The sequence below is a fragment of the Eumetopias jubatus genome, unplaced genomic scaffold, assembly GCF_037043125.1.
Source record: "Eumetopias jubatus isolate StellerSeaLion01/CBP00866 unplaced genomic scaffold, mEumJub1_p1.0 scaffold_5, whole genome shotgun sequence".
NCBI lineage: Eukaryota > Metazoa > Chordata > Mammalia > Carnivora > Otariidae > Eumetopias > Eumetopias jubatus.
This window is the reverse complement of record NW_028274811.1, coordinates 23,647,007-23,660,820: the sequence shown is the minus strand read 5'-3', so window position 1 is coordinate 23,660,820 and position 13,814 is coordinate 23,647,007. Positions and strand designations below refer to the sequence as shown.

The following is a 13,814-nucleotide window of genomic DNA, read 5'->3' as shown; positions in this document are numbered from 1 at the left end:
AAAAAAAATGCTTCCCATCAATTTTGGTAAATATACATCATTAAATTTTATTTTGTTGGTTTTTTATTAGGCATCTACTAAGATACTATAGTTTTTACCTTTAATCTATTAACGGGAATAAGATTTTTAAATGACAAATAACCTTGGCTATCTTGACACAAAGCCAACTTTATTCCCTTGTATTACTTTGTTTACAGTGTTGCTTTATTTTGAAAATGTGTTTTGCATCATTCTCAGATAAGAAAGGACTGTAGCTTTGCTTCCTTATAATTGTACTTATTGATTTTTATTTTTATTTTTTATATTTTTAAGATTTTATTTATTTATTCATGAGAGAGAGAGAGAGGGAGGGAGGGAGAAAGGGGGAAGCAGGCTCCCCACAGAGCAGGGAGCCTGATGCGATGCAGGTCTCCATCCCAGGATCCTGGGATCATGACCTGAGCCAAAGGCAGACAATTAACTGACTGGTCCACCCAGGAATCCCCTTATTGATTTTTATATTACATTAATACTAGCCTCAAATAAGGAGTTGTAGGGGTTCCTTTATTTGCTAGAAAAATTAGATTAATATTAGCATTATTTATTCATTGAACCTATTCCTATGTCTGAACTGGTGTTTTCTTTGGGAAGATACTAATGTGCTGACACAATTTCCTTAGACGGTTATAAGGCTTTACGTCATTCTATTATGTTTTCTTAGAATTTTCCCATTTCATCTGCTTTTAATTTTTGTCATGACAGTATTCAGTGTATCTTCTTAGTATCTTTTTAATACCTTTGGTATCTGTTATACCACCTTTTCTCATTTCTAATACTGATGAATTGTGCATTTTTTCCTTAATTAATTTATATTTGTTAATATTATTTGCATTTTCATAGATCTAATTTTGACTTTATTTTTCATTTTCATCACATTTTTCTATTTTATTAGTTCCTCCTCTTGCAGTTTCTCTCTTCTAATACCTTTTAATTTGTTGTTATTTTTCTAACCTCTTAATATGAAAACTTAAGATCATTAATTTCATAATTTAATCTTTATATATGTGTTTAAAGTTACTAATTTTCCTCTATGTGCTGCTTTATCTGCAATGCTACAAACATGCAAAGTGGTATATTTGTTATTGTTTAAAACTGAAAGTTTTCTGGTTTCCCTAATGCTTTCTTCTTTGATCTATGGGTTTTTCAAAAGTATGCTTATAAATTTCTTAATGTATGTATTTCTGAGTTTTCTTTTTATCGGTTGTTTAACTTAATTGTGTTAAGAAAAGTTCATCTGTATATTAATTTTAGGAAACTTGTTTAGAATTAAAGAATATAACAATATACCTTATTCTTCATAAACATTTGGTGTTTTGAAAGAGCAGGTTTTCTTTATTAATTGGCTGCAAGTTTTATATCTGCCCAGTATATCAATCTTTCTAGTTTTTAAATCTTTTCTCTTCCACAGAGATCTTTCTGTTCAGTTGATCTAACAGTTAAAGACAGCTGTGTTAAAACCTCCTACTATTGGGGCACCTGGGTGGCTCAGTTGGTTAAGTAACTGACTCTTGATCTCGTGGTTGTGAATTCGAGCTCCACGTTGGGCCCCATGTTGGGTTCCACCTGTGCATGGAACCTACTTAAAAAACAAAAACAAACAAAAAACAAAACAACAACAACAACAATCTCCTACTTTGATTGTGGTTATTTAACTGTTTTGTTAATGTGTCCATTTATGCTCTGAAGCTCTGTAATTAGAATCTGTTTGATCTCGATGAATTTCTTTTTTCCATTCCATGTCCTGAAGAAAGCTACTTGCTTCCAGCAGGCTGGAAATAACATATTGCCATGTAAGGGGCTATGAAACTTCGGCTCCCATTTACCAGAGTGCATTCAACCCTCAGTTCCTCCACCAGTACCAAGATTTAACCCCTAGTGAATGAGAAATTCCAGCTCTTTTATATGGAAAGATTCCTACCTCTCTAGCATGTGTGAGTTTTTCCTTCTGGCTCTTTATCCTGGCTATTTATATAAAAATTCTCCTTTTGGGATTTTTGAGCATTTGTAATGGGAATGGGAGACTTCAATGTCTTTTCAACTTCCACTCAATCCAAATCTTAATGTGAATCCTCATGTGAATTTTTAATGTGAAAGGAAATGCCAACATATTACTTAGATATAACAATGAAGTTCCTTAAAAAGAATATTCTTTTTCATTTCTGCCAGACAATTAGTACATTTGTATATTCAGCTCTTCAATAGAGCACAGGAGGTTACACAAACTACACTTTTAGAAATAACAAATTTATCTTCACTTAATAAATACAGTTTTGAGTACATACTATGCCAAGTATGCAAGTACTATTGTTCTAGGATGCTGGGAATATTATAGTGAACTAAGGAGTTAAGAATTCACTATACACATACAGATAGATCAATAGACAAATATATAGTTGGAATTGGAAAAGTTTTATGAAAAAAATAAAAGAGGACAGAGGGTCATAAGCTGAGGCTGTGGGTATGTCTACATTTTTAAGAAATGTTAACAGAAAGGTTTCACTGAGAAGGTGATAGTTGAGCAGATACCTAAAAAAGAAAGGCAAAGGCTTTGAAGTGGGTGTTTTGAGTTACAGAAAAGAAGCTGATGCATCTGGAGCCCTGTTAGTAATAATCCACACGAGAGATGATGGTGGTTTGGTCTGGAATGGCAACAGAATTAGTGAGATATAAACAGAATATGGATATATTATGAAGGCAGCTTCAACATTGGTGGATTGAATGTGGAGACTGAGAAACAGAGGGCTTACGGATAATTTCACTGTGTTTGATTGAGCAACTAGAAGGATGGAGCTTCCAATTATTGTGATAGGAAGATGTGGGGGGAAGCACCTCTAGGTTGTGGGGAGTCATTTCTGTATCTGCATAATGGAATAAAGGCTCACTCCATGTGGTCTTGGGTATATTTACAAATACACAACATTATTTTTATAAAACTTTACCTGATAACTTATTAAAAGTTTCATACAATATTAAAAACAGTCTAAACACTCTGTGCATATAGCATCTTTTCTCTAACAAATTTTCATTGACATTCTATGCATAAGAATATTTTACTAAGAAAATTACTATATTAAAGCATTCACTTATTTTATACATATTTACTGAATGCTTAATATGTCCCAAGCACTAGCAAATGCATTAGGAATCCCACGATAATAAAAAACGGGCATGGTTCATTACCTCTTGGAGGTTACAGCCTTTGAACAGATGAATGAATGTTCATTTATAAGGAGATACTGCCATTAAGTGTTTACTAGAGAGACTAACCTACATAGAACACATCCTGTAGGAAATGGTTATTGATATGGCATATGAATTATGATCAGTAAGAGATAATAATATGGCTGCAGTGCTGACAATAAGAGGGAGCATAGTGTGAGGTATGGCTGAAGAGATAAGGTAGGGACAGATAATGCAGAGCTAGCCCACAAGTAAGCTGAGTAACATTAAGGTACTTAGAAGTATCTTTCAGGGGGCACTGGGTGGTTCAGTTGGTTAAGAGACCGATGTGATTTTGACTCAGGTCATGATCTCAGGGTTGTGAGATTGAGCCCGACAACAGGCTCTGCACTGGATGTAGAGTTTGCTTGAAATTCTCTCTCTCCCTCTCCCTCTGTCCCTCCCCCTCCCCACCAGCGCACACACTCTTCCTCTCTTTAAAAAAAGTATCTTTCAGGATTTGTGACATAGTACAGTAACTAACAAACATGAACTCTGGTTTGGACAGCTTGACTCTGAGCATCCATGTGGGCACTTAATTAGCTGTGTGAGATTTGGCAATCAACTTCTCTAAGATAAAGCTAATATTACTACCTTCTGCAGGTGGGAGCAAAAGTCTTTGGTCTCGATGCACTAAGTCAGTGTAGTTTTGCTGTCCAAGAACTCTCCAGATTTAGCAAGGTCAGAAAAACACTCATATGGTTATGTTACTAACAATTATCTTTAAAACTATTATTTCCCTGATAATTTATATATTTACAATATCTAAGACCTGGGGATAAATTTTAGTAAGAGCTTATCCAATATGAGAGGCTATTTTACTTTTGGTTGGAATTCACAGAGAGGATTGAATTATTTATGACCATAAAGAAAAAAGGATGTGATATGTATATAAATTTATATTTTTTGTTATATAAATTACATATGCATATATGTATTATGTATATATGATACATATAATATATTGACATTTTTGTTATAACATATATATATATATGAAACCAAACAATCTAAAACACCGCTACTTGTACAAAAAAACAACTTGTATTATTGGCAAAGGATTGTGTCGCAGAATTTACAGCTAAAAGTACTTCACAAATATATGAGAACAGACGTATACAATTCAATTACAGACCACCTTTTAGGCTAAAAATAAAAATACTGGGCTCTCTACCAACTCAAACATGACTTGCAATGTAGCACTAACTTAGAATAAGTATTATGTGGCAGGGCTACTCAGAGTGTGGTCTGTGCCCTCCCTGGCTGCCATTAGATGAACTCTTTTTTACAGATTTGTATCTAGAAATTTTAAGACCACTGAATAGATCAAAGTGAAGGATTAATTTATTAGGATAGCCTCTATGGATAAAACTCCTATTAGGTGGATTTGAAGTCCATTGGAAGTTTGGCACCAGACTGAATACTAGTCTAAGCCAAAATTTTCTCTTTAGTGTTTAGAAGCCCCAAACAGGTTTTCCTTCAGTTTAAAGAAAAACAAAACAAAACAAAACCCCCCAACTATAACAGAACCCCATTAGCTTGACATTGAGTATGTTGAATGCAACTTGGCTTAGATCACCACTATCTGCTGTAGAATTTCAGATGATGAAAGCAAATTGGCTTATGGTAAAGAATTTGAAACCTAAGCAAGATATAAATTTGTAAAAATTTACAAAAAAACCTCTTTTTTACATAGCTGGCATTACAATATAAATCAGCTATATCACTAAGCACACAGTTGAATTTAGCGGACTGTATTTTCTTTTTTTTTTCTTTCTTCATTTCAAGACTTTTTCAATGAAGCAAGCAATGTGCTGTATTTTGGCATAGCCCTTACATCATCAGAGACCACATTTTGAACAGTAAGATAATTTATTGAGCAGTTAATGAACAATCAAATTTAATGGAGAGAACTTTACTACATACACTAAAATAAGTTCTAGGTGGTCTTCTAGTGCTCAGTGGTGAAAAAGGGAGAGAGAAGAATGAGAGAGAAGAAAATATAAAACAAGTAGACAAAAATGTGTTTTTTAAATTTTAGAATGAGGAGGCCCTTCTAACTGTAAAAAGTTAAAGAAATAATAAAAAAATAACATTTGACTACTAAAAATATTTGCAGTTCAAAAACATGAAAAAACAGGATTACATTAACTAAGAGAACTAGAGAAATCTTAATGTATTTGATTAAAAAAGAATGCTCTTGATATCAAAAGAACTCCTGGAAAATTAGTCTCTATTAGCTTCAGTTTCCTCATCTATAAAAAGACAATAATCACAAAGGATAGCTCCAGATTTTTATGAAATTGTACTATAGAAGAATACACAGTATTTAGTGCAATACCTTTTAATAAAAGAAGACATTATTATTTTTATTAGAAAGGTTTTAGCAATCTAATATAAATGTGATGTCTTAAAACTTAAAAAATATTATATAATTATGCAGTAAAAAATTAACTCTGCAAGTTTGGGTCATCTAAAACCTGCATATAGGTCTAGTCCTTGCCCAGCTCCTGGGAGGTAACCTATAAGCCTTTGGAATATCTTTTGTGATAAGAATATCTTTGTTTACCTGGGGGCCCTAGGGCAAGCCAGATAGCTTATACTAATGATATGATCTTGGGGTAGGGCTTGGCCAGCTTGACCTCTGGAGGGGATGGAGAATGAAGGTCTGCCTTGTGGGTGGTCAGTCATGCCTCCACGACCAACATTACCATCTATTAAAAACCCTGGATACCAAATCCCAGGTTGGTTTCTTGGGTTGGCAATACTTTGTGTGTGTGTTTTCATACATCATTGTTTAGAGAACTAATACGCAGTTCATTCTGCACAACTCCACTGGGAGAAGACAACTTTAAGTTTGTGCCATATGTTCCCTGGATCCTGCCCCATATGCCTGTTCCTTTGCTGATTTTAATCTAAATCCTTTTACTGTAATAAACTATCATTTGAGTAACGTGGCTATTTTGAGTTTTGTGAGTTCTGCTAACGAATCAGTGAACCTGAGGGTGGTCTTGGGAACACTCCCCAAACACAGTAATCTAACCACAATCTATATATCGGTAATAAAGAATGGCTTGAAATCAAAGTAAAATTTCTTACTTTAACAAATTATTGTTTATAAAGATCATGTAAAATACATAAAACATAGTGCATATGTACATACATGTGCACTCAACAAACTCCATCAAATTCATGAATAATTTCCTAAGGTATTATTTATAAAAATAAAGTTTTAAAAATAAAGTTTTAACTTCTGTCACAGTAAAATAATGAAGATCCCATTTGTATTTCATGGATATAAATACATTTAATACCAATAAAAACATTCAATTATTGAAAATTTTGGTTATAAGAAAAAAAATCACAACCCCTTGACCTATTGTTTAGAAAGGAAAATAATTTTGAAAAAGAATCATAAACATTGGAATAAATAATTTATTTCCTCTTTCTTGCTATGGATACTAATCTATACTTTTGTATATAATTAGAAGAATTTTTTATTAGGCAATTTCCCAAAGGAAAATTCGATACATTTTTACATTTAAGATTCCTTTGAAATAGTAAAAAAAGTATTTTTTTGTTCTCTTCAATTACTCAAATTCTCACCCTTAAGCCTCGATTTTTATTACTTGGTGGCCCTTACTGACTTTTCCAGCCATATGTGGAGTTTCTCCGGGAAATTCTACAACCCAAATTCAAGGTAACAAACATAAACACACTCATCCCAAATCAATGTAGAAACATTTCATGTGTGATTACAAAGGCATTCTTTAATTGGCAAGTGTAAATGGAATCATTCTGCCATTCTAAAATTGTGGTTTGCAGAATTATATGATCCATTTTCAAAAAACAAAAGAAATTAGAAAAGACAAAAAATAAGAATTTAACCAATTCACTTAAGTAGTTGACTTAATTATATCCCTAAGTAAAAGAGCTCTATTGATTTGTGTGCATGCACACATAGGATCCATAGATATAATTATATAACGTTTGTGAAAACTGCCTATTTGAGAGGCTATGTGTGTATGAACATTGTTTATTTCTTTTTCCTACATCTTTCTTTCATTGTGCTTTATATCTTACACTGATGATGATATAATTTATACAGATGACCTCTCTCCTGTTTGTTTGTATGTTCTTTGTTAAAGACACAATTATTCTGTTAGTGTATCCCACTTTGTAGCATTAAGAACAGTAGCCTCTACTTTTGAGACAAATATTGCTTACAAGTAAGGAGGATTTTTTTAGTAACTAAGTAGTTCAATATATATCATATGTCCTGGTCTTAATCCATCAAGCATTACCCTACCTTTGGCACATTTCTATTGATTTTGGGTACAGCTCTATAAAAGTCAAATAAAATAATATTTTACTACCATTTTAGCCATTCCAACCTGAGTGCCCGGTCATAAACCAGTGTTTCTACCGCATAAAGCTCAAGTGGCCTTTCCTTAAACTATATCATTTAGTTCTTTAAGTAGTTGGAAGTTCTTGACCAAGCCTTTGCATGTTAATAAAGTAACTTGCATTGTGGCAGGTTCCTTTGTGTTTTTCCTACATTTTAGAATTCATTAGAGATTAAAGAAATTTATTTTACATATACTAAAGTAAAGTAAGATTGCTTCATAAAGTGAACCTTCTACTATTGAGGTTACTTGCCTGTTTCATAAAAATATACTGAAATTGCTTGTATACCATGCTGTTAATACAGAGCTAAAGAGTGAAAATTATATTATTAGGAAATTAGCATTTAACTTTTAAAAACTGTAATTATGATGAATTTGCCCTTGTGGTCTTAAAATTTTTTAATACCAACTTTTTCTTGCCTCTAAACATTATTTTCAGTATGTTTTGTTCAAATAAGGTACATAGTTTTCCTTAATATGATTAAACTGGAATATCTTTAAATTATGAAAATTATATTGGAATTAAGAGTCTAAATCCTATCATTCCTGGAGTGGAACACTGAATTAGGTTATTGCAAGGCATACTTTCCCTAAAGGATGATGATCTTAAAGTGTTATTTATCTTTTTTGTTTGTTTGTTTCTTTTTTGACTAACAACTAAACACTTTGTATTCTAGAACACTACAAACTGACTACTGAAAGCCTGCATGGGAGAAAATGAAAGTATATTTACACATTTAAAAACAGTGACATCAAAAATCCACCACTGTTGATAATGTCTTATTTCTTAGAATAAGTTATGGGCACAAGTCATACTCAATTTCTGAGAACTCATTGAGCTATATAATTATAACTTGATCATTCTTCTATACTTCAGTTTATTTGAATAAAAAGTTATTTTAATCAAACACTGTTATGTCCTATATAATTCTTCTTTTGAGCTTTCTCATACCAATCAAAGTCCATGGCTCAATTTACTCAGTTGTCTACCGAGTCCAGGCATATAATGAAAATAGAGTGAGCTGGGTCCGGTACTACAATACTATAGAGCTGCAGCCTGCGATGAGCTGGGAAAGATGGGCCCAGTCTAAAGGGTATAGACGCTACTCAGCTCCAAGGAATGGCTGCCATATGGGACTATAGGTCTAGTGTTGCCAGGTCTGGAAATTTGAATTTTTATGTCAAATTTATACTTTTTAATGCTGGCAACTGATTCAAACTTTTAAACACTACCAGCCAAACTAAATATGTCTTTGACCAAAGAGGCCTCCATAAAGATCACCTCCCTGAGTAGGACCACTAAATCTGAGTCCAATTAAAATACTTTTCATATGTACTGCTGATACTGCTAGCATGCAGGGAAGGCCACAGTCAAAATTCTGTCTGACTCCACACCATTTCTACTATAATATACTACCTGTAAATATGTCCTTGTTCTTACATAATCTGAATCCCAGACCAAACTCATAACACAGGTATTATCCCCATTTTACTACTGAGGGATCAAAGGCCCAGAGATAGCAGATAACTTAATGTAAAAATGCAGAACAGTATGACTTCATTTAAATGGACTGAGTTCAAATCCTTCCTCCAACACTTACTATTTTCATAACTTTGGGAGGACAAAGTAACTTTTCCATACTTCAGTTTTCTCCCCTGTAAGATGGGTACTCTAATAGCCATACCTCCCCAAAATGTTATGAGGATATATAAAGCACTTAGAAATGTCTTGGCACATGGTAAGTACTATATAAGTGTTGCTATTACTAATTATGATTGCTTTTAACATTATCTGTAAAATGAGATCCTTGCATTTTGAATTTTAAATGAACCAAACTATGTAAAGTACTTAGAACTGTTCCTGAGACCTACTGTTCATCACATAGTAACTGTGTGATCAGATGAAGTTTCTTTCAAATACCTCACTCCAAGCCATGCAGATTAATTTCTTTACTCTGTATCAGGTAATAATAAACATGCTATTATAGGTTGGAAGTATTTTTATTTGTACTAAGTGTTTTCTTTGAACATTTGAATAATAAATAACTCTGTACTGTCATGATTTATTGCCATGTTTATACCATTTGGAAATGTGTAGTGAAATGAATCATGTGCCATGTAATGAATGTCCTAATGTGAATGTTAATAATGTAGTAAGATTTTATTCAAAGAATCAGGAATGGTTACAGTGTTCAGAAGACACTTTATTTTATTTTTTTATTTATAGTTCCTGCTATTAAGTTTGTTTTTTTCTATTCATTTTTTATTATTTATTTATTTTTTATTTTATTATGTTATGTTAGTCACCATACAGTACACATCATTAGTTTTTGATTTAGTGAAGATACTTTAAGTTAGATGATACTCGCCATCTTTTTGTTTCCCTAAATTAAAAAAAAAAACCCTAACCCCCCAAATACAAAATATATGAATGTAATTCAATAACTCAAATTACAAATTTATATGCTAATATGTGGCATAGCCAGAATTTTTACTTACTTGTGACCCATTTCATGAGCAATTGTAAATGCAAGATTCAGGCCATTGTCTTCAGCAATAATACATTTTCTCTTTTCACTACACATTCCACTCAAATAAGCTATACCTAGAAAACATACACATGAATTATCATATGTCAGATTCAAATGTAAATATTTATGCTAGGCATCAGTAGAAGAAATGAAAAATGATGGTTTTTCCATTCAAATAATGTCAATATTAAACTATGATATCTAGCCCTTATAAATGGAATTTTAAGGGAAATTGTGTATGTATAAGTCACTCAATAAACTCTTAATATTCTTTTCAATTTCATATTTCAGATTAAATTATTCGATCAATTATCCAACTCTCAAAACGCATGCTCTAAGAATATATTCTACAAATACCACTTGTCATTGTCATGTAAGATAAATGAATGGACACGACTTTGAAAATGTAAATCAAAAAGCAATGATTAAGTTAAATATTTTTCAATTCTTCTAAAGGACCTAGTTTCAGAGAAATATCCTAAAATAAAATAAACTACATATGTATGGCATTCTTGAACTTACACTGATATTGTGAGTTAATAAAATTTTGGAAATTTTGTTTTGTAAAATACCATTTTAACTAATATGAATAAGAACGACCTGTGATATTGGGAATATTGAGAAGTATTTCCTTTGAACATTTTTTGCTAACAAGATGGTCCAACTGCAGAGTATATGATAATGAAATTATCATTATCATTATCAATATCAATATCATTATCAAGAAATATTATCTAAGACAACAATTGCAGTAAGATATTTGATCTTTTGGTTTAAATCGGTGGTAAGACAATATGTAAAATCATCGATATTCCTTAGTCAAAGATTTATGTACTATATTACTAATTAAGATACATCCCTGAATAAATATCATTTAACACAAAGAACTGTAACCTTCCAAATGTAAATTTTAATGCATTTTCAAAAAACAAAGGTTATTAAAGTAATATCTAGTGTTTATTGAATTATATGTATGTTCCATAATCCTCATATCCTTACAAAATACATTTAAACTCATTATATGAAGAAATTAAGGCCTGCAAAGGTGAAATGATTTGCCAAAGATCACATGACTACTAAATATTATGGAATGAGGATTTGAAATGAACTTTGACTCCATCTTCCAACTAACGTTTGTTTTCCTGCTAGTTACAATTTAGTGCAGAGTGATCCCTAGTTAAAGATGGTTAGCTGACTGCTTGTGACTTTTCTTCTCTCTTCAGAAACATAAAAAATAGTGTTATGAAATGATTACATTTTTTAAAGATGTAAATAAATCACCTTGCCCTTGTTTTGGAAATATAGAAGATTCATGGAAGAATATGCAATGATTTAGGGGAGCCACAGCCCAAATGACAGGGGAGAAGGATTTTATTACTATGGTAGAACCCCACAGAGACTCGAGACTGAAGCACACAGGTTTGAACAGAGGCCTTGTTCGAGGATTGAAAATGGAACATCTGAAATCTTCAACTACTACTCTCAAGGCCTGGTATCCATTGGCCTACCAGGAAAATGAAGATACATTCTCCAAGCAAAATATAGTGTAAACATACTATTTTAAAAACATAACTATAGGAAGAAATGGCCAAGAGATGAAATATGTAAAGATGTTATTTTATCTATATACGTAGAAATATTTTATTGAAATATAAAATCTACAAGTAAACGAAATTACTTCCTTATGAATGGATGGACGGATGAATAGACAGGTGATAAGGCCGACTACTTCATTTAGCTGATTAACACAAATGGAATTACTCCGGGGTTAAATCAAGATATGGTGGGAAGGAAAGACGAAGGTAGGGGTAAACAAAGCGGTTACGAAAGGGAGTAAAAGAGGAGGAGGAAAACGTATTTGTTATCTAGTCCATTAAATAACAAATCAAATAAAAACTTCAAGAGATTCTTACCATAATGTGAATTTTCAGAGAGCTAAGTCATTCACTTATTAATGCAACAAAATATGGAAAACAAAGATATGAGAGTGACTGAACTTGTGTTATAGTTGAAAGGAAGAAGGAAGGAAAGAAAGACGGAAGGAAGGAGGAGTGAAGGAGAGTGAACCAAAAGTACCTTCTCTTAATAATTCTCTTGCACATTTGAAAAATTTAAAAAGTATATAATGAGAATAAATACAAAATACAAAAATACTAAATTAAGTTCAACTATAATTACCCTGTCAAAGATCATTATTTGGTACAAATTTCCCTTAGGATGCACCTGTATTTCACAACTACAATAATCTTATCACCATATGCAGATTAAAAGTCAGCTAATGCGGTTGTCATCATGTTATGTGTCTTTGCTGTATGGACCGGTGCATATCAAATTTAGTCACTTTAATAAGGTTTACATTTCTTCTCCTGTACCCCTTTCAAATATATTGTTCCCACCAAAAACAGTATTATCACCTGTTTCTTAATTCTTACCTCTTCTATATTATTCTTTCCATTCTATATTGGTATATTTTTTCCATACTGTTCTGTACCTTACTACACTGACTAGGATACCTTTTTTTTTTTTAAAGATTTATTTATTTGAGAGAGAGAGATAATCTCAAGGAAACTCCCTGCTCAGCACAGAGCCTGATGCACAGCTTGATCTCAAGACCCTGAGATCATGACCTGAGCTGAAACCCAGAGTCAGTCTTGCTTAGCCAACTGTGCCACACAGGCACCCTGCTGGAAGGCTTTCATGGATACCATTTGTTAAGTTAAAGAAATTACTTTCTGATATTCTTGTATGTCAAGTGAAAGAGGATACAATGTTAGGTGAGGTGTGGGTCAAATGTAGATGGGAGTTAGTATTTTTTGAAAAAGAAACAAACTGGAATAGTGAGAGAAATGGGAAAGAGAGCTAGGGGAGTACTTAATGTTCACGATTAGGTATTGCCAGGATAGCAGAGAAAGTGAGACTTCATCCAGATCAAGGTCAAAGAATTATTAAGTAGTATTGGTTGGACTGATTATATGAACTTGAAATTGCACATGATCACAGTGAACTCAGGAAGGGGGGGAAGGTGGGCAACATCCATGTGAAACGTGGGTGAGGATCAAGGAGAACAACCTATCATGTTGACAGAGACAGTTAAGATGGTAAAGCTGAAGAGCTTTAGCTCCAAATGAAGAGTTTTTATATGAGGATGAGAGATTTTGACTTAGAAGCAACAGCAGGAAGCAAGAGGATGCAAGAGGCATAGAACTTTGACATTTTCCTAGCACCAACCTTGTGGGATAGGGGAAGAGAAAGAATGAAGAGTAATCTCTCTGGGGGCCCTAGATTCCTCACCAAGCTATGGGAAATCAATGACTACTGTGTAGTCATGAAAGAAATTTGCTGATAAAAATTATAATTTGTGGTGTAAAAGACATATTTTATACCATAAAACATAAATTTATATACAATAAAATGTAATTTAAAAATGAGTACATATTGGCATAGAGGTATGATTACACCTAAGTATTAAAAAAATCCATACCATCACATTTTCACAGGAGAACAAAGAGACTACATAAAAATGGGGGCATCTGGCTGGCTCAGTCAGTAGAGAATGTGACTGTATCTCAGGGTTGTGAGTGCAAGCCCCACACTGGACATAGAACTTACTTAAAACAAA

At 32.9% G+C, this 13,814-nt stretch overlaps 1 protein-coding gene across 1 annotated transcript in view; it reads right to left on the bottom strand.

Moving 5' to 3' along the window:
• Positions 1–13,814, bottom strand: part of ADAMTS19 (ADAM metallopeptidase with thrombospondin type 1 motif 19) — a 250,726-nt gene that overhangs the window by 128,329 nt on the left and 108,583 nt on the right. The window contains exon 8 of the mRNA XM_028103681.2: positions 10,164–10,269. Within this exon, the coding sequence (XP_027959482.1) occupies positions 10,164–10,269 (106 nt within the window). The remainder of the gene's footprint in view (positions 1–10,163; positions 10,270–13,814) is intronic.